At 44.7% G+C, this 27892-nt stretch overlaps 1 protein-coding gene across 1 annotated transcript in view; it reads right to left on the bottom strand.

The window, feature by feature from the left end:
• Positions 1 to 19674: 19674 nt before the first annotated feature.
• LOC132384993 (microtubule-associated protein tau-like) overlaps positions 19675 to 27892 on the bottom strand; it is a 38718-nt gene continuing 30500 nt past the window's right edge. Inside the window, exons 8-11 of the mRNA XM_059956718.1 lie at positions 25618 to 25710; positions 25028 to 25109; positions 23233 to 23345; positions 19675 to 19887 (exon numbers count right to left, since the gene is read on the bottom strand). Coding sequence (XP_059812701.1) covers positions 19675 to 19887; positions 23233 to 23345; positions 25028 to 25109; positions 25618 to 25710 — 501 coding nt within the window. The remainder of the gene's footprint in view (positions 19888 to 23232; positions 23346 to 25027; positions 25110 to 25617; positions 25711 to 27892) is intronic.

Raw genomic sequence — 27892 nt, 5'->3', positions numbered from 1 at the left:
TCTGCCCATATCTATATCCCACTGTATTCTTTGACAGTCCTTTACACTATCCACAACTTCACCGATCTTGGTGTCATCTGCAAACTTGCTAATCCACCCATCCACATTGATATACAGTATGTACAAACAGTCAAGGTCCAGCGCTGATCCTTGCAGAACTCCCAGACTTTCAGGGAGACAGTCACCCCTAAAAATCAGGAGACAGGTAACTGAGTGACTGTCAGGAGCAGGAAGGGGAATAGACAGGAAGAGCAGAGCACCCCTGTGGCCGTTCCCATCAACAATAAGTATACCGTTTTGGATACTGTTGTTGGGGATGACCTACCAGGGACAAGTTGCAGTGGTTGCGTCTCTGGCACCGAGACTGGACCCTCAGCTCAGAAGGGAAGGAGGGAAAAGAGGAGAGCAGTACTGATAGGGGATTCGATAGTTAGGGGGACAGATAGGAGGTTCTGTGAGAGAGATCGAGAATCCCAGATGGTGTGTTGCCTCCCTGGTGCCAGGGTCTGCGATATCTCGGATCGAGTTCTCAGTATTCTCAGGAGGGTGAGCAGCCGGATATCGTGGTCCACGTGGGGACCAATGACATAGATAGGAGTAGGGATGAGGTCTTGAAGAAGGAATATAGGGAGTTAGGAAAGAAGTTAAAAAGCAGGACCTTAAGGGTGGTAATCTTGGGACCTGCTGCCTGTGCCATGAGACAGAGAGGGTAGGAACAGGAAGGAATGGCAGATGAATGCATGACTGAAGAGTTGGTGCAGGGGCTGGGGTTCAGATTTCTGGATCATTGGGATCTCTTCTGGGGAAAGTCTGACCTGTACAAAAAGGACGGGTTGCACCTGAACTGGAAAGGGACCAATATCCTGGTGGGCAGGTTTGCTAGAGCTGTCGGGGAGGATTTAAACTAGTTTGGCGGGGGGGGGGGAATCAGAATGTGAGTGCAGAGATTAGGGTAGAAGGACAAGGGCATAATGCTATGTGTTCTGAGTTGGTGAGGAAGGACAGGCAGGGGACAAAACAGAAATGTAACCAGTTAGAGGGGTTGAAATGTGTCTATTTTAACGCTGGGAGTATTAGGAATAAAGGGCATGAACTTAGAGCATGGATCGGTACGTCGAACTATGATGTTGTGGCTGTTACTGAAACCTGGCTGGAGGAAGGGCAGGATTGGCTGATGCAGGTACCGGGGTTTAGGTGTTTTAAGAGGAATAGGATGGGAATAGAAAAGGGTGGTGAGGGGAGTAGCATTACTGGTCAGGGATAGTATCACGGCTGTAGAAAGGGAGGACACTGCAGAGGAAGTGTCCATGGAGTCAGTGTGGGTGGAAGTCAGATATAGGAAGGGATCAATCACTGTGCTGGGAGTCGTCTATAGGTCCCCAAATAGCCCTCGGGACACCAAGGAGCAGATAAGCAGGCAGATTTTAGAATGGTGCAGGAAATATGGGGTTGTAGTTATGGGTGATTTCAACTTCCCTCAAATTGACTGGCACCTCCTGACTTCAAGGGGGATAGATGGGGCTGAATTTGTCAAGTACGTTCAAGGTCTTTACACAGTACGTGGACTGGCCGACGTGAGGAGAGGCCATACTGGATCTAGTTCTGGGTAATAAACCTGGTCAGGTGGCAGACCTCTTGGTGGGGGAGCATTTTGGTGAGAGAAACCACAACTCCCTTAGCTTCAGCATAGCTATGGAAAAGGATAAAAACAGACAAAATGGAAAAGTGCATAACTGGGAAAGAGCTAACTATGAAGGGATGAGGCAGGAACTAGCCAGAGTAAATTGGAAACAGATGTTCATGGGTGAAAGCACAGAAGTAATGTGGAGGAAGTTTAGGGACCACTTGTGCTCGGTTCAGGATAGGTTTGTCCCACTGAGCCAAGGAAAAAAGGGTAGGAAAAGGGAACCGTGGCTGACAAAACATGAGGGGCAACCCGTCAAGAGGAAGAAAGAAGCATATGTTAGATATAAGAAGCAGGAAGCAGGAGGGGCTCATGAGAAATATAGGGTAACCAGGAAGGAGCTTAAGAAAGGATTTTGGAGAGCTCGAAGGGGACATGAGAAGGACTTTGCATGTAGGATTAAGGAGAACCCCAAGGCGTTCTATGCGTATGTGAAGAATAGGAGGATGATGAGAACGAAGGTGGGACCACTAAAGGATAAAGAGGGCAACATGTGCCTGGAGGCGGAGAAGTGACTACTTTGCTTCAGTATTCACAAGTGAAAATGACCTTGATCAGGGTGAGTCGAAATAGAACAGGCCTGTGTGCTGGACAATGTGGAGATTAAGGAAGAAGAAGTGTTGGATCTTCTTAAAAACATCAAGATTGATAAGTCGCCAGGGCCGGATGTGATATACCCCAGGTTGCTGTGGGAAGTGAGAGAAGAGATCGCTGGAGCAGTAGCTATGATCTTTGAATCCTCTTTGGCTGCAGGGGTAGTGCCAGAAGATTGGAGAATGGCAAATGTAGTTCCCTTGTTTAAAAAAGGTAATAGGGAGAATCCTGGGAACTATAGACTGGTGAGTCTTACATCAGTGGTCTGCAAACTATTTGAAAGGATTCTTAAGGATAGGATCTACGAACATTTGGAGAAATACAGTCTACTCAAGGATAGTCAACATGGCTTTGTGAAGGGAAGGTCATGCCTTATGAGCCTAATTGAGTTTTTTGAAGAGGTAACAAAAGAAATTGATGAGGGAAGGGCAGTAGATGTGGTGTAAATGGATTTTAGCAAGGCATTTGACAAGGTCCCCCATGAGAGACTCATCCAGAAAGTCATGAGGCATGGGATAAGTGGAACCTTGGCTGTTTGGATTAAAAAATTGGCTTACAGGAAGAAAGCAGAGGGTAGTAGTGGAAGGACAGTATTCTGCCTGGATGTCGGTGACTAGTGGAGTGCCGCAGGGATCTGTCCTGGGACCCCTGCTATTTGTGATTTTTATAAATGACCTGGTTGAAGAGGCAGAAGGATGGGTGAGTAAGTTTGCGGATGACACGAAGATTGGAGGAGTTGTGGATGGAGCTGTAGGTGGTTGAAGGTTACAAGAGGATGTAGACAGGATACAGAGTTGGGCAGAAAAGTGGCAGATGGAGTTCAATCCGGATAAGTGTGAGGTGATGCATTTTGGAAGGACAAACCAGAGGGTTGAGTACAAGGTTAATGGTTGGTTACTTAAGAGTGTGGATGAACAGAGGGACCTCAGGGTTCAAATCCATACATCCCTCAAGGCTGCTGCACAGGCTGATAGGATAGTTAAGAAGGCCTATGGGATGCGAGGCTTCATTAATAGGGGGATTGAATTCAAGAGTAGAGCAGTCATGTTGCAACTCTACAAACCTCTAGTGAGACCACACTTAGAGTATCATGTTCAGTTCTGGTCACCTCATTATAGGATGGATGTGGAAGCTATAGAGAGGGTGCAGAGGAGATTTACCAGGATGTTGACTGGATTGGAAAACAAGTCTTATGAGGCAAGGTTAGCAGAGCAGGGACTTTTCTCTTTGGAGCGTAGAAGGATGAGAGGGGACTTGATAGAGGTTTACAAGATTATGAGAGGCATAGATAGGGTGGGTAGCCAGTACCTGTTTCCCAGGGCACAAATAGCAAACACCAGAGGACATATGTACAAAATTAAGGGAGGGAAGTTTAGGGGAGACATCAGGGGTAAGTTTTTTTTTTACACAGAGGGTTATCGGTGCCTGGGTATGACTTGCCAGGGATGGTGGTGGAGGCTAAAGCATTAGGGGCATTTAAGAGCCTCTTGGACAGGCACATGGATGAAAGTAAAATAGAGGGTTACAGGGTAGTGTGGGTTTAGTACTTTTTTTTAAGGAATATATGGGTCGGCACATCATCGAAGGCTGAAGGGCCTGTACTGTGCTGTAGTATTCTAGTGTTCTAACACCACTGGTTACGTACCTCCAGCTAGAACACTCTTCCATCCCTACTTTTTCTTCAAAGGGCATCAAAAATTGCAGTTCACCCTGGATCTCATGCATCTTGATCTTTTGAATCATGAAGGATCTTATCCGATGCCTTACTAAAATCCATATAGATATAACTCTCGCTTCGGCTAGTGGCTTAATATAGGGGGTGAAAACCCCTGGCTCGGCCAAACTTAAGAAATCTCATTTGGGTGGATGCTGTATGATGTGTCCCATTACAAATCAGTATCCCAAAATAACAAATAGTACACAATATGTGATGAAACAATTAAGCTTTATAATTCTTACTTTGACTATATGGTTAGTAAAGAAACAAAAAGAAAAAAAAGGGCCCAATCTTATTAAACAGACATATGCGCAAAGTTGGAGCTCACTGATAAGTCGATCGTTCACCATCGACCTCCTCTGATCGTCGCTGCCCTTCGGACCCTCGCTCTGAGTCCACCCCGTCTGGCGGTCTGCCAAATCCCTCCATTCGCATCTTCTCTTCTCATCTCTCTCTGGCAAAAGCCCCTGAAACTCTCCTTCCAGACTCACAGGACAGAGCAACAAAATCCTGATTGGCTAACATGCATACCACAGTCCTGTTATCTCCAGCCATAACCCAAACATTGTTGCTACAGAGAAACCGTTACCTCAGCAGTGAACATTACAGAGAAGCCATTAGATTAGCCTTAGCAGTGAAAAATTACAGAGAAGCTATTACACACAAAATGCTGGTGGAACGCAGCAGGTCAGGCAGCATCTATAGGGAGAAGCACTGTTGACGTTTTGGGCCGAGACCCTTTGTCAGGACTGAAGCTATTACATTAGCTGTGAATCCTTACAGTGCATTACATAGATAACATCTACAACCTTATCCTCATCAGCCTCTCTGTTACCTCCTCAAAAAACTTAAGATGGTAAGGCATGACCCGCCCTACACAAAGCTATGCTGTCATTAAACAGGCTGCACCTCCCAAACGTGCATAAATCCTATCCCTCAGTATCTTTGGCAATAACTTCCCTCCCATTGACGTGAAGCTCACTAGCCTACAATTACCTGGATTATCCCTGTTTTCCTTATTGAATAAAAGAAGCACATTTTCTACTCTCCAAGTCCTCTGAGGAACCTGATGTCATATTATGGGGGACAATCAGTAGTGTAGATAGTGAGAAATATTTCCACATAAAGGAGACAGCTAAAACCAAAGGGTATATTGTAGGCTTAAGATGAGGGTTGAGAGCTGAGGATTATTTTCAATCAGAAGGTGGTTACAAACTAGAATGCACTGCCTGAGAAGGTGGTGCAGGCAGGTATGCTTACAACAACCCAAACTGATTTAGACAATCACTTGAATCACTAAGGCACATAGGGTTACTAAATGGATTATTATCTTGATGGTTGTTATGGACATGAAGGTCCTTTCTCTGTGCTATATGCCTGACTTCATCACTAATGGTACTTAAATATCTTCTGCTAATTGCTGTTCCTTTGCTCAATTCAACTAATTCCAATTTACGACATAATCTGCCAAAGTGAGTTTATCAGTAACTGATGCAGAAACGACGCCAGCACCTCAGCCTGTCTTTACTAAATGTTGAATCCCATGGAATATCTGTTCTCTGTGTTGATCAGCCTGCCTCCACATTCCAATGATGGCAATAACATTGATGTGTTTGACTATTTGTGTGTTAATTCACTTACCTTGTAAAAATGTGAGCAGATACAGTGCCTTTCAGTTGAAATTTTCATTTATCAATACTTTGATCTCATTTGTCTCTGAATTTATTTTCACATTCTGATTATTTTAATGATTAGTTTACTGTTTCCCCTGTGTCTCTCCTTCCTGACTTCCCAGAAAGATTCCCAACCTTGCCAATAGCTTAACCACAACCACCCACCTACCTTCTGCAGGGATGTGGTCTCAGCCTTGCAGAGACGGGGCTGGTTTGTACAGGTTTCAACTACTTCAGAACAGTTCAAAGCTTCAGAATCCAACTGTCACGTCCAATGAGAGCAATAAAATTGATGTTAATGATAAGTCTTGCACCCATGGTCCTCGGGAGGAGAGAAACAGTCACACAGAGGGAAGGGGGGGGGGGAACAAGGAGAGAGAAAAAAATAGGTGGACATGAAAAGATAGAGAGAAGGGGAGAGAAAGATGGGGAGAAAGAAGCAGATAGAGGGGACTGGTGGGAGAGATAGAGGTGGGGAGGGAGGGAATGCAAAAGAGAAATGGGGTAGGAGAGAGCGATTGGAAGAGAAAAAATGAGAGAGATGGACCAGAGAGGGAGATGAAACATGCAGAGAGGAGGATGAAAATGAGACAGTTAATGATGAAAATGGAGATATGCAAAGAGAAATAGATGGGAAGAGAGGGGGATGAGGAGGGAGAGAGGGGGATATATGGAAGGAATTCCAGGCTTTAAAAGGTGGAGCTCTGCCAGAGGCAGAATGTTGAGTCTGAGGCTAGAATTAGAGGGGTATGTGGAACTCGGGGAGGGGGGGGGGTTCATAGAGCTTAGGAAAACAGAAGGAGTTAAAATCGGAGGTGGTAAAAACCTGGTCAAGAATTTCTGTCATCTGGGTTGACAAAGTGTGAAGCAAGTGAGGGAATGAACTTCTGTTTTACCTCTGAGATCATCTATTTGACCTCTTTAGCATCTGCTGCTGAATTCCTCCTTGGTGCATTTCCTACCCTTTAATTCAAATAGCCCCAGCAACATCCCCCCCTCAATTTTAAACTTACAAAAAGCTCTGATGAGTGAATACTTAGACGTGATGTTTCACATAAGGGGTGGTGGGGGGGATCTGTGAGTGGTGGGGATGGACAGAAAATCAAGAGGTTTGGAACACAGACTTTATTTCCAAACTGTTACAGCCACAATTATCAATCTAAACCAATGAATCATAGTTACAGCGTTGAGCAGTCACAGACAAGAAGCAAAGCCACTGAACATTAGCAAAGATGCTGCAATTGGGATTAAATTACCACCTCATCACATCTTAAAGAGAAAGCGTTAAGAAACAACGTACACTACCACAACATCACTTTCACGTTGGCACTTGTCCCAGAGAAAGCTGCATGGGAATAAGCAGGAAGGTCCTTTACGGGATCAGTTTTCCAAGTTCTCAGCCCTTTTCAAGAAATTTGGAACCTGACAATTGTAACACAAAATCCCCTTGGATGCCCTGATCCTGTCTTTGATCGGTGTGTCACTGCCTCAGAGGTTGGTTGGCCTGAATAACACTTGCCCTCAACATGCACAATGAGACTCACTGGGTTAGTTTCTCTGTCACCTGCCATATCTAGACAGGATTTGTTGGTTGGGAACAGCTAGCTCAGTCATTCCCTCAACTTCACCCAGTCTCACCCACTGCCAACTGAGCCAGTCTGCAGTACATCCTAATCATAAGGCAAAAAGCCAACTTCAGCTCCCAAGTTAATACAGAGTTATCGACTGCTGAGAAATTATCAGACAGACCAGACATTTTGGATTTGATGACAAAGGTTGTATGATGAGATCAATCTGACACTGGCGGATGGAGTTTCTGACTTTGGAAAATGCCACCACTGGCTGATTACATCAGCTGTTACTCAGTGAAATCACTGCTGTACCTGCCTGCACTGATCCCATATCCTGACATTATTCATCCCTCAGTCACCAAGCCTTCAGGAGGCACAGAATTCCTAAGATTCACCGAGTGAAGAAATTTCTTCCCATCTCAGCCCTAAATGGCCAACCTCCTTCTGGTTCTGCCCACCTTAATGAGAACAAACATTGTTGAGCTTGGGAAGTTTGTATATTTCACCTCTCATTCTTCCAGTGTGCCTATTGCCTCCTCACAGGAGGATACCCACATCCCAGGAAAGAATCCATAGAATATTTGCTGCACTTTCTTACAGGTTATCTCTCAGCAGAGACCAGAGGCACAGTGTCTGACACACACCTGATGAATCAATCTCTCCAACGCAGGGACAAAATCACTGAGGGTTTCATATTAACTATGGGTGGAACTGATCAGTTAGTTGCAGCCTATCTCGGGGCGATGGCAGGCCCAGAGGGTGCAGCAGCTCTCAGAAATGAGGGGCATATAGGTGTAGATAGTGGGGAGCATCTCCCCATGGTGGAAGTGTCAAGAAGTAGAGGAACTTGAGGAAGAACTTTCTTAACACTGAGATATTTGGAATCTGGAATGCTTGAAGTGGTGGAGGGAGAGACTCTCACAACATTTAAGTCTCTAGGTCACCAAGGAAGAGAAGGGTGGCAAATTGGATTAGAATAAATGGGTTAATTAGAATAAATGATTCTGTGATTGAGAGGCTTCTCATATGAAGAGCGTGTGATGGCTCTGGGCCTTCATTCACTGGAATTGAAAAGAATGAGGGGGGATCTCATTGAAACCTATCGAATGGCAAAAGGCCTCAATAGAATAGATACAGAGAAGTTTCCTGTAGTGGGGGAGTTTAGTACCAGAGAGGACAAACTCAGAATAGAATGGAGATGAGGAGGAATTTCTTTAGAGTGTGAAATTTGTTGCAAAGGCAGCTGTGGAGGCCAAGGCATTGGGTATATTTAAGGCAGAGGTTGATAGGTTCTTGATTAGTCAGGGCATGAAGGAATATGAGGAGATGGCAGAAAATTGGGGATGAGGGGAAAATGGATCAGCCATGACGGAATGGCGGAGCAGATTTAATGGGTCAAATGGCCTAATTCTGCTCCTATGTTTTATGGATACTCATGGTCAGCATGGAGATGGTGGGCTGAAGGGCCTTCTTTGTGCTCTTTACATTTACAAATGTTACTGAATTGACAGGTGTTTGGAAGTGAGGTGGAAAGCCCTTGACTGCAGGAAGGTAGAGATGGGTTGATTGGCTTGTTGGGCAAAGCAGCAAGATCAATGCACAACATCACTGGACAGGACAATGAACAGCCAGTCAGCAGCGGGTAGTGAGATGCAGAGATAGTGAGATCAATGGACTGGGAGATCAACGAACAGTGAAATCAGATAGATTGAGGTCAATACACTTTGTGCAGTGAATGGGCACTAAGGGCAAGAGGGAGAGACATCAGTGGGCAGAAGGTTAGATCAGTGAACAATGGTATCAACATATGAGCAATGGACAATGAGATCAATGGAGTTTGAGGCCATGGACAGTGGATGGAGATCAGAGGATATGGACATCAACAGACAGGAATCAGTAGGAGGGAACAGAGGGGGCAGTGATGGACATTAGTGTAGATTGAGAGTGAGTGAGAAGCACTTAGGTGGCCAGAATAATTCAAAGGCAATGAGACCAAGGTACAACAGAATAACTGGGTGATGAGCAACAGAAATAAATTGGACAGTGATGGTGAATTTAATTGTCTGGGAAAATGGGGTACAAGGTAGTGCTGCTACCTCAGCTCCAGTGACCTGACTTCCATCCTGATCTTTGGGGCTGACTCTGGGTCATTTGCACATGTTCCCTCTGGCTGTGTGGGTTTCTTCTGGGTTTCTCGGTTCCTCCCACATCCCAAAGATGTGTTGATATTTTAAATGGCCAATGTCGTTGCAAAGCCACAGGGAAATATGGAATGGGACTGATGGGATTACTGGGAGCTGGTCTGGACACTGGGCTGAATGGTATTGGTTTATCATTGTAAGTAAATAAGTTAGTTCAGTGATATCAAAACATAAAGATCTAAAGTCACTGTGGTTAAGACACCTGAGATCGAACCATCAGTGAACATGATGGATCAAGTACATAACACAAAGAAGTCTCTGTAGGATAATGTTGAGAAAGTATGACCAAAGGACATTGAGATCTGTGGGCTTTTACATCAACGAACAGTGAGACCAAATGACACTGGGACCAATAAGTGGCAGGTTCAAAGAGCTGGCTAATGGGCGCCACTTTCAAAGGATGCATGGATGGCGAGATCACTGGATAAATATACCAGCACACCATGAGATCAAAGAACATGAGCACTCCAAATTCAGACTATTAAATGTTCACTGTGTAATAGACAGTCACTTTCCAGGGACAAAGAGACTTATTGCTAATCTCAGCTTTCTGGCACAGCAGCATGACCTTTCCAGGGTCAAAAAGTTGCTTTCAACAAAGTTAAACTTCTAACCAATATTCCTTGCTCAGCCTCTTGTTGTAAACATTTGAACAATGAAGTATCAAGAGAAATAATGGAGGCCTAATTAAACATTGCATTCTCCTGGCCTGATGAATGGAATTGACACAGGGGATTTCAATTAGAGGTAAGACAGTACAAATGCTAGAAAGCAGTTAGAATTGTTAGGAATGTTGTTCAGGTGTTTCTGTTTGTGCTCCAAAGTTTCAGGAGACAATTATGAAAAGACAATCAGACTATTATTGACGTCTGAGATAGTTGCTATCATTTTAGCCTTGGAATGGGTGGAAGAAGTACACCCTGATTACGTACCTCTGTGCTCTGATTCGTTCTCGGTCTTCACATCTATTTAAACAGATACTTCAGATTGTAGGCCAGACATCCTTCTATGAACATCTGTTAAGACAGCAGTGTCCAGGCTTGTGTGTACATTTTCTATGGGACCCAGCCCAGGTTGGGGTTGAAGGAAACGACAAGGCAGACATTCTTTCCAAGCAGTCACTGAAAATCAGGGATATACATTCATAAGGGTGCCTTTGCATAAGGGAGAGGTGAAATCCGTAACTAAGAAAGTCCATCCCATCACTGTGGCAACATATTTGGGATAAGGAAAAGAAAGGACAGGATTTATACAACATTCAGAGGATGGTGGGAACTCGACTGGGAGATGGGTATAAAAGGAGAGAATAAGTTATACTTACAGTTACGTATTGGACATATTAGGCTGAATAATTCCCTGTTCAGAATTAATATGCGTGCTACGGGTATTTTTAGGGAGTGAACTTGTCAAGAAACAGTGCAGCATAGATTGTTTAAATGCAGTTCCTATGAGGTGCAAAGGAAACACTGAATTGCTAAATTGAGATCTTTGGGACAGAAACAGTTTACCATGTGAAGTTTGTTAGGGTGTCACTGTCATTGTAATGTGTATTTGACTTTCTGAAAAGCATTCAACTTTTTGATATTATTTGAGTTTTTATTCTTGAGCGGGAATTAAAGTGGGGATGCTACTTGTCTCTTTGCTCCACACTCCAGCTCAGTAGGTGGTGGTAATGCATCTTACGTTGGTCACCCAACTGCCATTAAACTTTACTAGAATTGTTAGGAATAACAACAGAGTGACAAGAGGCAGAACTAGAATTTATTCCTCATGCTTCAGATTTTGTTTATCTGCAACTTGTTGGTACGTTCTTTTAATTTTTGCATTTTGTAATCCTTTGTAGTTTATAAATCTTTTGTAATTTGAACATTTTTACAAGTTAGCAATCCTCTGAGTATTAAGTGTGTGCCAAGAATTACTTGTCTAACTTTAAATGCATATTATTAAAAAGTAAAATAAACTACTTTGTTAGGTGGAGTGTCTCCTCCTTGGGGGGTGGGGACAGTAATGGCAAATGACCAAGAAATCAATGGTTAGTGATGGAAAGAGATCCCTCGACTGATGAGCTAGAACATTTTTAGGCAATGTGGATCAATGAGTATTGAGATCATGAGGGATTTGATGGGCCAAAACCTGAGGCTGAGGGGTGACCTGCTGGAGGTGGTCAGAGCTCTGGGTTGCCAAGAGATCTGGGCATCTCCTTGACAAAGATTCAGATGCAGCAAGTGATTTGGAAAACTAACAAAGATGTCATTTATTGCCAGGGGCATTGAATCCAAGGTAGAGAGGTTCTGCTTCAGTTTTAAAGGGCAGTGATTGGACCACATCAGCAGTGCTGTGTCCAGGAGCAATTCAGAGGAGGCTCAGTGTACGGGCTGTTGTCTCACAGGGTAGACTGAACTATTCAGGCTGGTGTTTGCTAGATTCAGAGTGAGAGGGGATGACAAGGTGGATACAGAGGCCTTCTCTTGTGAGATGATCACTGTTGCACTCCTAAAAAATATTTTAACAATAAAAGGTTGCTCACCTACATTAAATTAGGCAAAATTTTCTCTGAGGACCAAGAGTCTTTGGAACTCTTTCATCAAATATTGGAGGCAGAACAATTTTACCCTCTCTTGTCATCCTGGAGTCTTTATTGCTTTGTCTGTCTAAAATTCTCAGCAGCTCCAGTAGAGAAAGAACCAGAGCTAACAGTTCAGGGAGACAACCTCTTACAAGAACTTGGAAAAGTTCCTGAAAACAGGTAAGTTTTACATTGCAGAGCAGACTGTAAGTTATAGGGTGAAAAAAGGTCTGTTATAGTGTTCCAACTGTGAAAAACCAGTGAGGCCAGCTGAAAGAATGTGAGGAACACAGAGATATAAATAGAAGAGATTAATAGGGGATGGGGTGGGCAGGGATTGAGAGAAACAGTGAGATCCACAGATAGTGAGACCAAAGACAACAGTCAGACTAATCTCTTTGTGCCTACACAATGTCTGCATCTTTCCATTTTCCTCACATTCATGTGCCTATCTAAATATTTCTTAAGAAGCCCAAATGTATCCACTTCTAATGCCACCCAAGGCTCACATTCCAGGCACCCACCATTCTGTATTGTGTGTGTGTGTGTGTGTGTGTGTGTGTGTGTGTGTGTGTGTGTGTGTGTGTGTGTGTGTGTGTATATATATATATATGTATAAAAACTTGCTCCTCACATCTCCTTTGAAATTACCCCCTCTCATCTTAAATGCATGCCATCTGACATTAGACATTTCAACCCCTGGGAAAAATAAGAGCAGCACATTGTGAGAATGATGGTAGCGTGCCCAGTGGAAACAAAGGCCAGGTAGAACTGAAATTGAAGGATAATGTACTTGATGAAGCTATATTAGATCAGTCAACAGTCAGTTATACAACACGGAAACTCATCATGGCAACCAAGGTGTCTATATGAGGTAGTCCCATTTGCCTGCATCCTTCTAAACAGTTCCTATCTAAGAACCTATCTAAATGCCCTTTAAACATTGTAATCGGAGAGCTCAATGACAAGATTAATGCCCAGGTCATCAATGGACTGCATCAGGGTTTTTTCACCCCCAACCCAAAATTGCTGCTGGATCAGCTGAGATCTCCCAACTAATTGTTTGTCATTCCAGATTCCAGCATCTGCAGTCCCTGACATCCCCCTAATTGTGCGGCAAAGCCAATAGGCAGCAAGATCAAAGGGCAACAATACCGAGAGACAAGATCAATGGACTGAGGTCAATTTGCGGCAAGAGAGGGAGACCAACAGGTAAAGGGATCAAAATAGCGAGGTGACTGGACAGTCATCACCAATGAAGCAACATAATCAAAGGATGGTGCATGGGCAGTGAGAACGATGGGCATTGATAAATGGATGATATGAATAAGGAGATGTAATCAAAGGGTGGTGTGATGAATGGGCAGGAAGCAATCAATGAGATTCGTGGTAGTGGGATCCAGGAATGGGGACCAGACCAGTGAAGCAATGCTGGTGTGAACACAGCGCAGTAATAAACTAACAATATCACTGGGCAGCAAGATCAATCAGCAAGGTGAATCAGTAATATGACCAACAGTTATAGTCAAAGGCAGTGGTACCATTGGGGATCAGGTCCAAACAGCAAATGAAATCAAGTGATAAGGTCATTGGCAGCAGGACTGTAATGAACAAGAGAGATAAGTGAAGCCATTCATGAACAACGAGATGGTTGGGCTTCACCAGGGTAGCAGCAAAGGAAGTTCAGGTCTGGGAGCAACCCAACTATAGTCTCACGGATTCTAGACCTCACAGGGAATGAAATTAAGACAAGCTGTGTGTGTATGTACGCTCTCTGACCCTCCTGCTCCTCAACTATGATTTGGCACCATCCTGCAACTGTGTCTCCATACTCATTATCACAATATCAATCCTACATTAGCAGGACATTTTGAAATAGAGTATAATTCTATCACTGTAGGACAGGAGAGTGGCAGGAAAAATATTACTGTGGCAGACTATGATAAGGAAAGTTCACTGGGGAAGAGAGGGTCATTGAATCTGGGGCGTACTCTGTGGGTCCCTGTTAAACCTCTGCTTCAGATTTTGTAGAAGCAACTTATACTTCCAGTGGAAAAGGTAGTAGGATATTTCCCACATCTTCTCCACATTTATCAGAATGGTAATGGAGCTAAGGTGGTTTAAATGGAGCATTGACAAATCTGTATTCCCATGGTATAGATGTTAAAATGGTGACTTCATTAAGGTGCTTAAGATGATTTAAGGAATTGATAAAATAATTCCCTATGTTGGGGATTCAAGAAGAGGTCTGATCTGGAGATCAGATCTGGGGCTTTTACTTCTCTCTGGAAATGTACTCTCATACTCATTACAGAACATATAAATACTAGGCAAAGTTAAACACTGAGCTAATTTGCCAGGGCTATAAATGGTGAAAGGCCAACTGCGCCATTAGAGCATGGAGGGACCACCATGAAGTGGGGCTCAGGTTCCTCCCTGGTACCAGTGATGGGAGCTGAGACCTCAGGCAGCAACCCTCTGTTTGGCTCTACACCACTTCCTAATCCAAATCAGAATAATCCCCAGGAAATCCACTTCAGCAGATCCCAGCAAGGTGGGTACACAGGGTTAGTATTCAAGTCAGCAGGTCAAGTGGAGGATTTGCTGAACTGGGAATTCAGGAGAGCACATGGGTTCCTGGTGAGACCAACCTGAACCTGTCACTGGATGAATCCAAAAACCTGCAGAGTTTTCTGGCAGGGAGCAGAGACACAGAAAGGTCACCTCCTCCTCTTTTAATTGCTTTAACATTAACTTTATTCCTTTGTCTTGGTTCTCTAACCATTGATGTCAGCAGCTAGGGAAATCAAATAGTCAGTTCCCCTTTGCTTCCCCTTCCCTTGCTCTCCTGGCACAGCTTCCCAGGGGGTTTGCGGGCTTCCTGTGTGTCGAAGTGTTTCCTGACACCACCTCTGAAGAGCCTGGCTCTCATTCCAATACTCCACACCATTGCTCTATCCCTTTCATCACCTTAAAAATATTTCAATAAGATCACCTAATCTGATTGGGCAATCAAAGTCAGGTGACCTTGCAGCTTGCAAAGCTCAAGCAAATAAAAAGAGGGAAAGCTCCAGCGGAGCGGCCTGTTGGGAAGTGGCCTGGTCGAGGGAAGTGCCTGGTGTGAAAAGTGCTAGTCTTCGGCGAGGAGACTACGCCAGGCACAATTGCAGAGGGTGAAGACATGACCGCTAAGCTGATTCAGTGTGCTACGTGCATGATATGGGAGGTCAGGGACACTGATGGTGCCCCCGGCTGCTACAGCTGTGGAAAGTGTGTCCAGATTCAGCTTCTGAAGGAGCATGTTGCAGCACTGAAGAAAGAACTGGATGACCTCAGGTTTATCCGCGAAAACGAGGGTTTTCTGGACAGGACCTACAGTGAGGTCGTTACACTGAGGATATCGGAAGAGAGAAAGGGGGCGACGATGAGGAAGGAAAGGATGCTTGAAATACAGGAGACCCCAGGGGATGTACCTCTCGTAAACAGGTTCACCTTCTTGAAAGCTGTCAGGACAGAAGATACTGCCAGTCTGAGAGGCGGACAGGTCTGCGAGCCGAAAATTGGTGCAGAAGCAGAGCCGAGGAGTCAGACATCAGGAAGAGCCGTGGTAGTAGGGGACTCCATAGTAAGAGGTACGGAAAGGGGTTTCTGCGGCAACAGGCGAGATTAAGGATGGTGTGTTGTCTCCCTGGTGCTAGGATCCAGGACATCACGGACCGATTGCAGGGAATCCTCAAGGATGAAGGTGAACAGCCGGAAGTGGTAGTGCATGTCGGCACAAATGACATCGGGAAGAAGAGGAAGGACATTCTGCAGCGGGACTTCAGAGAACTCGGAAGAAGGCTGAAAAGCAGGACTTCCAGGGTCGTTATCTCTGGTTTGCTTCCAGTTCCTCATGCTGGAGAGGGCAGGAACAGGGAGATAATGGCTGAGGAACTGGTGCAGGAAGCAAGGATTTACATTCTTGGACCACTGGGATCTGTTTTGGAGTAGGGATGAATTGTACAAAAGGGACGGGTTGCACCTTAATAGGCGGGGGACCAGCATTCTGGCAGACAGGTTTGCCATTGCAACACGGATGTGTTTAAACTAAGTAGTGGGGGGGGAGGGGATGAACTGGAAATATAAGGATGGAGTTAAAGGGAAAGTGAAAATAAGTTAAAAAGGACAACAGAATCAATGGAGAAGAAAGCTCAAGAAGAGATCATACAGTATGGCCAAATGAAATAGGAATTGATATGAAAGGAGAGGGGAGTACTGAATTAAAAGTATTATATATGAATGCACGAAGTATAAGTAGATGAGCTTGGGGCTCAGTGGAAATTAGCAAGTACAATGTTGTGGGAATAACAGAGACACGGCTTCAAACAGACAGGGCCTGGGAAATGAATATTCAAGGTATACATCTTATCGAAAGGACAGACTGACTGGCAGAGGGGGTGGGGTGGCTCTGTTGGTGAGGAATGATATTCAGTCCCTTGCAAGGGGGGCATAGAATCAGGGGATGTAGAGTCAGCATGGATAGAACTGAGAAATTCTAAGGGTAGAAAGACCCTAATGGGAGTTACCTACAGGCCCCCAAACAGCAGTCTGGATGTAGGGTGTAAGTTGAATGAAGAGTTAAAATTGGCATGTCGCAAAAGTAATGATACAGTTGTCATGGGGGATTTCAACATGCAGGTAGACTGGGAGAATCAGAATGGTACTGGGCCCCAAGAAAGGGAGTTTGTGGAGTGCCTCCAAGATGGATTCTTAGAACAGCTTGTACTGGAGCCTACCAGGGAGAAGGCAATTCTAGATTTAGTGTTGTGCAATGAACCGGATTTGATCAGGGACCTCGAAGTAAAGGAACCATTAGGAGGTAGTGACCATAATATGATATGTTTTAACCTACAATTTGAGAAGGAGAAGGGAAAATCGGATGTGTCAGTATTACAGTTGAACAAAGGGAACTATGGAGCTATGAGGGAGGAGCTGGCCAAAGTTCAATGGAACAATACCCTAGCAGGGAAGACAGTGGAACAAAAATGGCAGGTATTTCTGGGAATAATGCAGAAGATGCAGGATTGGTTCATTCCAAAGAGGAAGAAAGATCCTAAGGGGAGTAAGGGGTGGCTGTGGCTGACGAGGGAAGTAAAGGGCAGTATAAAAATAAAAGAGAAGAAGTATAACATAGCAAAGATGAGCGGGAAACCGGAGGACTGGGAAGCTTTTAAAGAGCAACAGAAGACAACAAAAAAGGCAATGCGCCAAGAAAAAATGAGGTACGAAGGTAAACTAGCCAAAAATATAAAGGAGGATAGTAAAAGCTTCTTTAGGTTTGTGAATAGCAAAAAAATAGTTAAGACCAAAATTGGGCCATTGAAGACAGAAACGGGTGAATTTATTATGGGGAACAAGGAAATGGCAGATGAGTTGAACAAGTACTTTGGATCTGTCTTCACTAGGGAAGACACAAACAATCTCCCAGATGTAATAGTGGCCAAAGGAACTAGGGTAAAGGATGAACTGAAGGAAATTTATATTAGGTAAGAAATGGTGTTGGATAGACTGTTGAGTCTGAAGGCTGATAAGTCCCCGTGACCTGATGGTCTGCATCCCAGGGTACTTAAAGAGGGGGCTCTAGAAATCGTGGACACATTGATAATCATTTTCCAATGTTCTATAGATTTAGGAACAGATCCTGCTGATTGGAGGGTGGCTAATGTTGTCCCACTTTTCAAGAAAGGAGGGAGAGAGAAAACAGGGAATTATAGACCGGTTAGCCTGATGTCAGTGGTGGGAAAGATGCTGGAGTCAATTATAAAAGATGAAATTACGACACATTTGGATAGCAGTAGAAGGATCAGTCCGAGTCAGCATGGATTTATGAAGGGAAAATCATGCTTGACTAATCTGGAGTTTTTTGAGGATGTAACTATGAAAATGGACAAGGGAGAGCCAGTGGATGTAGTGTACCTGGACTTCCAGAAAGCTTTTGATAAAGTCCCACATAGGAGATTAGTGGGCAAAATTAGGGCACATTGTATTGGGGGCAGAGTACTGACATGGATTGAAAATTGGCTGGCTGACAGGAAACAAAGAGTAGTGATTAACGGGTCCCTTTCGGAATGGCAGGCTGTGACCAGTGGGGTACCGCAAGGTTCGGTGCTGGGACCGCAGCTGTTTACAATATACATTAATGATTTAGATGAAGGGATTAAAAGTAACATTAGCAAATTTGCTGATGACACAAAGCTGGGTGGCAGTGTGATATGTCAGGAAGATGTTATAAGAATGCAGGGTGACTTGGACAGGTTGGGTGAGTGGGCAAATGTATGGCAGATGCAGTTTAATGTGGACAAATGTGAGGTTATCCACTTTGGTGGCAAGAACAGGAAGGCAGATTACTATCTAAATGGAGTCAAGTTAGGAAAAGGGGAAGTACAACGAGATCTAGGTGTTCTTGTACATCAGTCAATGAAAGCAAGCATGCAGGTACAGCAGGCAGTGAAGAAAGCTAATGGCATGCTGGCTTTTATAACAAGAGGAATTGAGTATAGCAGTAAAGAGGTCCTTCTGCAGCTGTACAGGGCCTCGGTGAGACCCCACCTGGAGTATTGTGTGCAGTTTTGGCCTCCAAATTTGAGGAAGGACATTCTTGCTATTGAGGGAGTGCAGCATAGGTTCACAAGGTTAATTCCCGGAATGGCGGGACTGTCATATGTTGAAAGATTGGAGCGACTGGGATTGTATACACTGGAATTTAGAAGGATGAGAGGGGATCTAATTGAAACATATAAGATTATTAAGGGATTGGACACACTGGAGGCAGGAAGCATGTTCCCGATGATGGGTGAGTCCAGAACCAGAGGCCACAGTTTAAGAATAAGGGGTAGGCCATTTAGAACAGAGATGCGGAAAAACTTTTTCACCCAGAGAGTGGTGGATATGTGGAATGCTCTGCCCCAGAAGGCAGTGGAGGCCAAGTCTCTGGATGCATTCAAGAGAGAGTTAGATAGAGCTCTTATAGATAGCGGGGTCAAGGGATATGGGGAGAGGGCAGGAACGGGGTACTGATTGTGTATGATCAGCCATGATCACAGTGAATGGTGGTGCTGGCTAGAAGGGCCGAATGGCCTACTCCTGCACCTACTGTCTATTGTCTATAATCTTCTACAGTGTAGGGAGTACAAGCTTTGCCTCTATGAGCTGTTCTCACAATTCAACCACTTTACCTTCAATACCATTCTGATGAGCAAACACTTCAGCCTTCCGGAGCCCTTCCAGCCCCACTGAGTGCAGAGTTAGGACAGAAGACAGGCTTGAAACCAGAGGTTTGTGCAACTTCCGGGAGCTCCTACTGCTGGGTTTCAGGCCCCTTGAGATAAAGGCCACCATTTCCCTTGGAAAAAAGTTTCAATTTTTTTTTTGTACCAGTCAGAACGTTTCAGCCATTTCTGTACTTTAACCACTAATCTCTAAATAAAGGGACATGCTACTTCTAAAGTCCCAGACTTCTCAAAAAGCCTAAAGAATGCAGATCAGGAATTAACACACAAAAGACAACAAAGCACCACTGTCTGTAACTGGTCAGATATGCAAGCAAATCCAGAGGCAGTGTATGAAAGATCAGACACAAACTCGGTTTAGACAGTTGCACACTTCAAACTTGCTTTAAACCAACAGTCACAAGCCCTGCTTGGCCAGTGAGGCAGAGACCTGGTCAGCGAGCGTGGCGAGCTGTGGAGATTCCATGTTGATGCTGCCAGTGGAGGACACGTTGCTGAGTCGACAGGGAGAGCCCTCATTGGAGGGGGTTGGGGATTTGTAGACAATTTCTGCGCCATGATCTGTACGAGCTTTAGCTGACTCACGGAAAGTCAGCTTGTGAGATTCAATCTAGGGAAAAGAAGGAAACTGCATCTGAGCAAGAGCAGAAATAAGAAAATATGTTTTCTTCAAAAAACATGGCCAATCAACATTGTTCACTAAAAAAAAAGACAGTATTGAATGGCACTCATTTGACTAAGACAGTATCACTCAGCAAAGCAAAGTTCATTACCAATGGGATATCAATTACAAAATGATGGGAATCCAATCAGTGGCAGAATGGCCCTGGCCAAAGGGCTAGTCTCTCTCCCATATCAGGCTTCTCACTCATCTGCAGCAAGTACATGAATCTGAAATCTGAGATCCATCTCCCTCCTGCAACCTGCCTGTCCCTTAACCTCCCCACATCCTGTAACTTGCCCCTCCCCTTTGACTTGACTCTTCTTGTCCCTCACTGGAGCCTCACCACCCCCCCCCCCACCAATAACCTGCAACCCTCCTCCCGTAACTCATGCCATTTCTAAATCGTGTCCATCAGTTCTGTGCCAGATGCCCAGGAGTCATCCCCACACCTACTGTCCCCTTTGTTTCCCTGAACTTCCTCTCTCTCATATACCCATCAACTCCCTTTTGTTCCCCACTACACGCAGGGGCAATTTCAAGCAGCTTATCAACTCACTGGCAGATCTTTGTAGTGTGTGAAGAAACCAGAGCACCCAGAAAAACTCATGTGTCTGTGGGGAGAAATTTAATCAGACAATACTGGAGGTCAGGAGTGAAGCTGGGTCACAGGAGATGAGGAAGCACCACTACCTCACACACCCGTGAAAGCATGTATATGTCTCTGCAGTGTTCACTCATCATACACTTCAGCCCAACAATGATTGTGGACTTCAGGAAGGGAAGCTTGGGAGAACGCACAAAAGTCCTGATTAAGGGATCAGCAGTGGAAAGGGTGAGCAGCTTCAAGTTCATGGATGTCAACATCTCAGAGGATCTATCGCAGCAATCAGAAGAAAGCACATGTCTAAGTGTCGAATATTATCATTTGCCTCTCTCCTGGCTAGACGTTTAATCCTCCTTAGATGGAGAGATGTTGCCCCGCCCACGCATGCTCAATGGCTTAATGATATTATGGCCTGCTTGGACCTTGAAAAAATTCATTATTCAATTCTTAATTCGGATATAAAGTTCCATAAGGTCTGGGGACCTTTTATTGAGTACTTTCATAACCTTCCTCCTAACTAAGGTTTTTTTTTCGGTCCCTTGCTTTCAGCTCCTTTTTCTTTTGGTATTCGGCATTAATATCTTCTGTTGCTAAGTGTATTCACAGTTTGGGGGTTTGATTGTCCTGATTTATATTCTCTATATTGTGTTGTGGGTGGTCTGGAGTTTCCTTTTTTTGTTTTGTGTTGTGGGGCTTGGGGAGGACACTAATTTTACTTGTCTTCAATTTGGGTGCTTTTTCAATTATATTTCTCTGTATCAGATTGTTATTGTATGCTTATTTTTGCACTGTATCAATGTCCTTCATTTTGATCTGGGGATTTTTTTTTATCTGTAGTTATGTAGAAAATGTATAAAAAAAACCAATAAAAAAAAAGAAGAAAGCACATCACCAACGCTCTTACAAATTTCTACAGAAATAGTGGAGAGCATTCAGACTGGTTGCATTACAGTTTTGTATGGAGAGGGCACTGCACAGGATTGCAAGAGACTGTAGAAGGTTATAGACTCACCCAGTTCCATCACGGGCAAAATGCTTCCCACCATTGAGGACATCTTCAAGAAGTACTATCTCAAGAAGGCAGCCCTCAACATTCAGGACACATCCTATATGTTACTACTGTCGGGGAGGAGGTACAAAAGCCTGAAGACCCACACTCAACATTTTAAGAATAACTCCTCCTCCTCCTCCACCATCAGATTTCTGAATGGTCAATAAACACTAACTCGCTGTTGTTGTCGGCGCTATTTATTTATTTTTTAAGTGTACTGTGCAGAGGCATAGAAATTACTATGTTACAATATAAATAAATTATGCAACCCGAAACATCGACAGTCCTTTTCCCTCCGCAGATGCTCCCTGACCTGGAGCTCCAAATTCCAGCATCTGCAGTCTCTTATGTCTTCACTCTATCTATGCCCCTCACAACTTTCAAATCTCTGCAAGGTCACCTCTCAGCCTCCTATGTTCCACTGAGAACTCAGCCTCTTCAATCTCTCTTTGTACCAACTGGCCTTCAAACCAGCAACATCCTGGCAAATCTCTTCTACATTCACCCGATTGCTACAACTTCTGTCCTGCAGTATGGTGTCCAGAACTGGATACCATACTTTGAATGTTTTGTGCTGCTTCAACATGAAGTTCTCACTCTTACACTCAACACCTAGGCCTGCAATGGCTGGAACACAAACCATCTTCTTCACTACTCTATCCACTAGTATTGCTATTTTCAGTAACTATGGATTTGTGCCCCAAAGTAGTCCTCTACATCAACACTCCTAATATCACTACCATTTCCTCCATATGCCCTGCCAGCATACGACTTCCCAAAATGTATTACCCCATACCTGTCTGAATTAAATCCTATCCCACTGCTCCACCACCTGATCTACATCCCACTCTATCCCTAGTAAACTGCCTTTGATATCTACAACTCAGTCTCAGTCTCTATATCCTGCTGCTCTCCATTTCCATATCCTGAAGCAGGATACAGCTGCTGGCACAATGCCTCACAGCTCGTGACCCAGGCACTGTCCATGCGGAGTTTGCACTTTCTCCCTGGTGACCACGCAGGTTCCTCCCACATTTCCCACTGTAAGTTGTGGGAGAATCAGGGGATATTAATGTGTAAGTGCATCAGTAGTTCCACAAATAAATAAAGAAATGCTTCGATAGGATTGCTTTGAAAGTCAGCATAGATTTGATGGACAGAATGCTCTCCGGTTTCATAAAGAAATATGAGAATCAAAGTATTCTCTACCGAACCTTCTACTCTGCACCCATCTCCTGAACCTGTTCTTGTAACCTGTACTTGTCACAGTAACCTGACTTCCCTGTAATCTGAAACTGTCTTTGTTTCGCCTGCTGGTCTACGTGCCCCAACCTCTTAATGTAGGCTTATCACTGCCTCAACTTGGACCTCCCACTCTCTCCGTCACCTTCTACCCACTTCCTTAACAGCACCTACCTGATAAATAGAAAGTTGAAGCCAGAGTAGGCCATTCAACCCATTGAGCCTGATCACAGCTCATTTTCCATACCATTGATGCCTTCTTGTCTTGAAATGTAATCTTCTCCATCGGAGGCCTTCCATGATGGAGATTTCCATGAGTTCAGGTGAGTACATGGCCAGTGTCAGCTAACATTACACCCAGTGGGGTTTAGTCTGAGTTAACAGTGCTTCTCACCTTCTTGGTGCCACCTCCTGGCGTGTGGCTGATGTTGTCCATCGATCCGATCTTGGACTGGGCTTTCTCTTTAAAGTCCACTTTCTGTGACTTGATCTCCACGTTTCCACCACCTGTTGGGGAGTAAATTCAGAGTCACTGTTATCAGTCAACCTGTGACATCTCTCCATTATCCTCATCCTCTCAAAACTATTTGCTCACCTTGTTCCTCACATGACTCAGCTCCAAGATAGGTCTGACTCTCTCTGATGCATCCATGTTGTCTCTGCCCCTCTTGGTAAGATGTACCTGCAATCCACAATCATTTTAACTTGCTCCTACTCTCTCTTTTTCTAAGCTGAGCCTGTTCTCTGTTGAAAAGCTGGGGGGGGGGTGTGGGGGGGTGATGGGAGGAGACTTACATGTCTGCTTCATCTTACAGCATATGTTGTCTCCTCCCTCAAAAGCATCTCTGCTCTCACTCCTGGCCCCTATTGTGTCTGTTCAGTTTCTCTCAGGTCGTTCTACTCTATTTCACATACTGTGCTCTCTCATTTTCTATCTCTCTGGACTCTCTCCATCTGAGAGCTCATTATCTATCTACTCTCACTCCTCCCAAAACAATGCCTACTCACTCTTCCACCTTGACCTGTCAGTGCTTGCTCACTCTGAGTAATCTGTCTCCTTTCTAATGTTTTATTTATTTATTTTAGCGATACAGCATGGTAACAGGCCTTCCAGCCCAATTACAACCCCATGGCCAATTAACTTACTAGCCCATACATCTTTGGACTGTGGGAGGAAACCAGAGCACCCAGAGGAAACCCGCACAGTCATGAGGAGAACATACAGCAGCAAAACTGAGCCCAGATCACTGGCACCGTAACAGTGTTATGCTGACTCTATGCTACTGTGTTTGTGTCTGTTCTTCCTTTCTTGGACATGAAAATTTCTTGGGCAGTCTTCCTTTCTTGGTTCTCTCTCTCTTAAGATATGACATTCAGAAAGTTATACAGCACTGAAGCCCAGCTCGTCCATGTTCAACCAAAATTTCTATCTATGCTAGTCCTATTGGCCTGTTTGGCCCACATCCCTCTAAACCAGGGGTTTGTCCATCCTCTCCTTATAACATGTCATCTAATCCAGGCAGTATCATGGTAAACGTCTTCTGTACCCTCTCCAACCCTCAACAGCCTTCCTATAGTGGTGCTTTCTTGACTAAAGAGATGGTACTTAGGGTGCAGGAGAGACCAGGTGAGGCCTTGCCATTACAAGCATACTGTACCTTTACATTTGACCCACCAAGGTGCAACACTTCACAGTTGGCTGGGTTAAACACCATCTGCCATTTCTCCACCCATATCTGTAACTGAACTATATCCTGCTGTAATTGCTAGCCACAATGCCTTGATCTTTGTATTGTCTGCAATATCCTGGCCAGGAGGTTTGCTGATGCTACCCAGGAGGGTTTCAACCAATTTGGCAGGGGAATGGGAACCAGAGCAGCTAGCCAAAAAGTGCAGGGATTAAGAGCATCTGTGGGAGGAAAAGAACTGTTGACTTTCTGGGTCAAGACCACACATCCCAAATAGATGATGTTGGCTGCATTGGTGGACAGAACAGAAAACTTTGTTGAATAGTGATGAGACTGGTTGGAGTTGATGGTCAAAGGTACTGAAGGTACACACATCACTGAGAGCCAACATGCAGCTGGAACAATAAGGAGGAATATCCATATGTCTCTATCTCTCTCCCCTTCCCCTAAACCCCCAGATATGGGACTGTGATCAGTCTGTTGTCACTCTCAGATATTTACCTGGCTTGTGATGGATATTATCCTTTGATCCACATTTTGACGACACATGACTCAGATCGAGTTTCTTGTTCGTGATTTGTATCTGAAGTGGAAAAGTCAGCAGTTAGAAGTGCACATGGGCTGATGTCTGGGACACACTGGTGAAGAGTACCTGATGTCCAGGACTGAAGGAGCCTGACCCTGTGATGATGCGGGAGTTCAAATGTAAGGGAGATCTTACAGTGGGACAGAAGTCACAGAAAAACTCAGAAATGGGAAGTGGCTAAGAGGGAACCCTGTGTCTTATTTTTAGTGAAACTCACTATGAGACAAAGGGAATCTCATAATACTGGGGAAGTGGGTATCTCACTCACCTCAAAGGGAATGGAACTCGCAGATATGAGGGAATAGCTCAAATACGAAACTCACAAAACAAGGCAAAATGAATCCCCAAAACAGGAATTTCACACATTGGGCTCTCGTGGAATGGGTCAGAGAGTGTCTTGCTTTCTGGGACAAGGCTGAAATGTACCAGTTTGGGCCAAAGAGTGAACCTGATATTGTGGGACAAAGATGGAATTTCACACACTGACTCCTGTACTTTTACATACATTTCCACCTCCAGGAACATGTTTGATCTTGTCTTTGGAACCACACTTTGACTGCACAGCGCTGTAATCTTCCTTCTTGTGTACGATTTGTACCTGCACAAATATGGTCAGAAAAAGAATAATGTAATCATTACCAGGGTACTCGAACAGGGCTGGAAGGAGGTGGCAGAGCCCATGGTCTGAGCTGGACAGCAGAGTGCAGAATCAATGCTGGATCCATCTCTACGTATGTCGAATCCAGGATCCCACATTACACAGAACTTTCCAAGGTTAATAGAGAATCCACAGTCAGGGCCAACAATTCTTGACAGGATGCAGACACCATTCAGGGCAGTCAGTAGCCAATGGGGGCACTGTTCCCTCGAAGCCGCACGGATGTGTAGCTACGCAGTAACTGAAATGCTCCCGTACACACAGCCTTTGTTGCCGCGCAGCTGGAATTTCCTTTTACGTAATGTTTTATTAAGGTGCCATACCGTTTTCAGGCCATGTAAAAATTTCATGCTCAGAGCATGTTGGTCCACGCAGCTGTAAAAAAAAAATTAGAGGGAACATTGCATGGGAGAGTCCTCAGCTGAGTATAACACTGAGTTGAGAGAACTGTAGCCTCACAGTTCCAGGGACCCAAGTTCACTTCAGAAAGGGGAGGGAAGACAAACATGCATCAGTTTATATTGGGGGTTCAGAGGTGGAGAGAGTCAGCAGATTCAGTTTTTCTGAGTGTGACATGCTGTATCAGATGACCTGTCCTGGGCCTATCACATAAGGAAAGCACACCACAGTGTCTTTACTTTCTTAGAAGGCTGAGGAAGTTTCGCTTGTCATTGAACACTAACAATGCCACCTTGGGCACCATGGTACTGTAGTGGTTAACATGACGCTATTACAGCTGGGGCGTTCTGGAGTTCAGAGTTCAATTCCAGTGTCATTCTGTGAAGGGTCTCTGTACGTCCTCCCTGTGGACTGCGTGGGATTTTTCCAGGTGCTCTGGTTTTTTCCCCCACTGTCCAAAGGTATACCAGGTAGGTTCATTGGTCATTGTAAATTGTCCCATTGATTAGGTTAGGGTTAAATTAAGTTTGTGGGGTTGCTGGGGCTGCATGGCTGAAAGGGCCAGAAGGGCCTACTCCATGCTGTATCGACAAATAAAGATAAAACTTTTGCAGATGTACTGCTGAAAGTATCCTTTCTGGTTAGCTTATGGTCAAGTTGACAATTCAAATTCACAGGAATGAAAGAAGTACAGAGAATAATGGACTGCCTGATGCATCATAGGCACATTCATCCCAATCACTGGTATTATCTATTGGAGGCAAAGCCTCAAGAAAGCAACATCTGTCAAAGATCCCCACCATCTGGGCAATGCCATCTTCTCATGGCTATCACTGGGCAGGCAATACAGAAACCTGAAGTCCTACAAGACCAGGTTCAAGAATAGTTACTTCCCTTTGACCATTTGGTTCTTAGACCAACTAGCAAAGCCCTAATCACTAGAAGTGATTAGCAATTCTGATCACTGATCACTTTGTACTAAAATAGACGTTTCTGGTATTGTATTTGTTCTTGTAAACAAATGTGTTCTTTGCACCCGTTTTGGGCGCCATAGTTCCCAAAAGAGCCATTGCATTGCGTAGAGCTTGAGAGAATTTAAAAGTGAACGGGGCAGTCGGCACATTTTGCGCGTCACAGTTCTCAATGAAACACTGGATTGCGCAAGTGGAAAGGGTTTAAAAGAAGCAGGCGAGGGCAGTCAGCACATTTTGCGCGCCTCGGTTTCTGAGGAAACACTGGATTGCGCAGAGGGAGAAAGAGTTCAAAAGAAGCATGCGATGGCAGTCGGCACATTTTGCGCATCAGTTCCGAAGCGACATTGGATTGCACAGAGGGAGAGAGTCTTTATAAGCAAGCGTGCGAGGGCAGTCGGCAGATCTTGCATGCCACAATTCCCAAGTAGGCATTGGATTGGCGGGGGGGGGGGGGTAGGGGAGAGAGAGATTAAAAGGAAGGCGTCAGCACATTTTGCGCACCCTCATGTCGAGGAGACATTGGATTGCGGAGAGAGAGCGAGAGAGAGTTTAAAAGTAGCGAGCGGTGGCAGTCAGCACATTTTGCGCGGTTCCCGTGGAAACACTGGTTTGCGTAGAGGGAGAGAGAATTTGAAAGCAAGCGTGCGAGGTCCGTTGGCACGTTTTGCGCACCACCGTTCCCGACATTGCATTGCGTAGGGGGAGAGAGAGTTTAAAAGTAGTCGGCACATTTTGCACACCACCGTTTC

Source organism: Hypanus sabinus, chromosome X1 (genome assembly GCF_030144855.1).
Source record: "Hypanus sabinus isolate sHypSab1 chromosome X1, sHypSab1.hap1, whole genome shotgun sequence".
Taxonomy (NCBI): domain Eukaryota; kingdom Metazoa; phylum Chordata; class Chondrichthyes; order Myliobatiformes; family Dasyatidae; genus Hypanus; species Hypanus sabinus.
The sequence above is the reverse complement of the archived record's forward strand: the minus strand, read 5'-3'. Positions and strand labels throughout refer to the sequence as shown.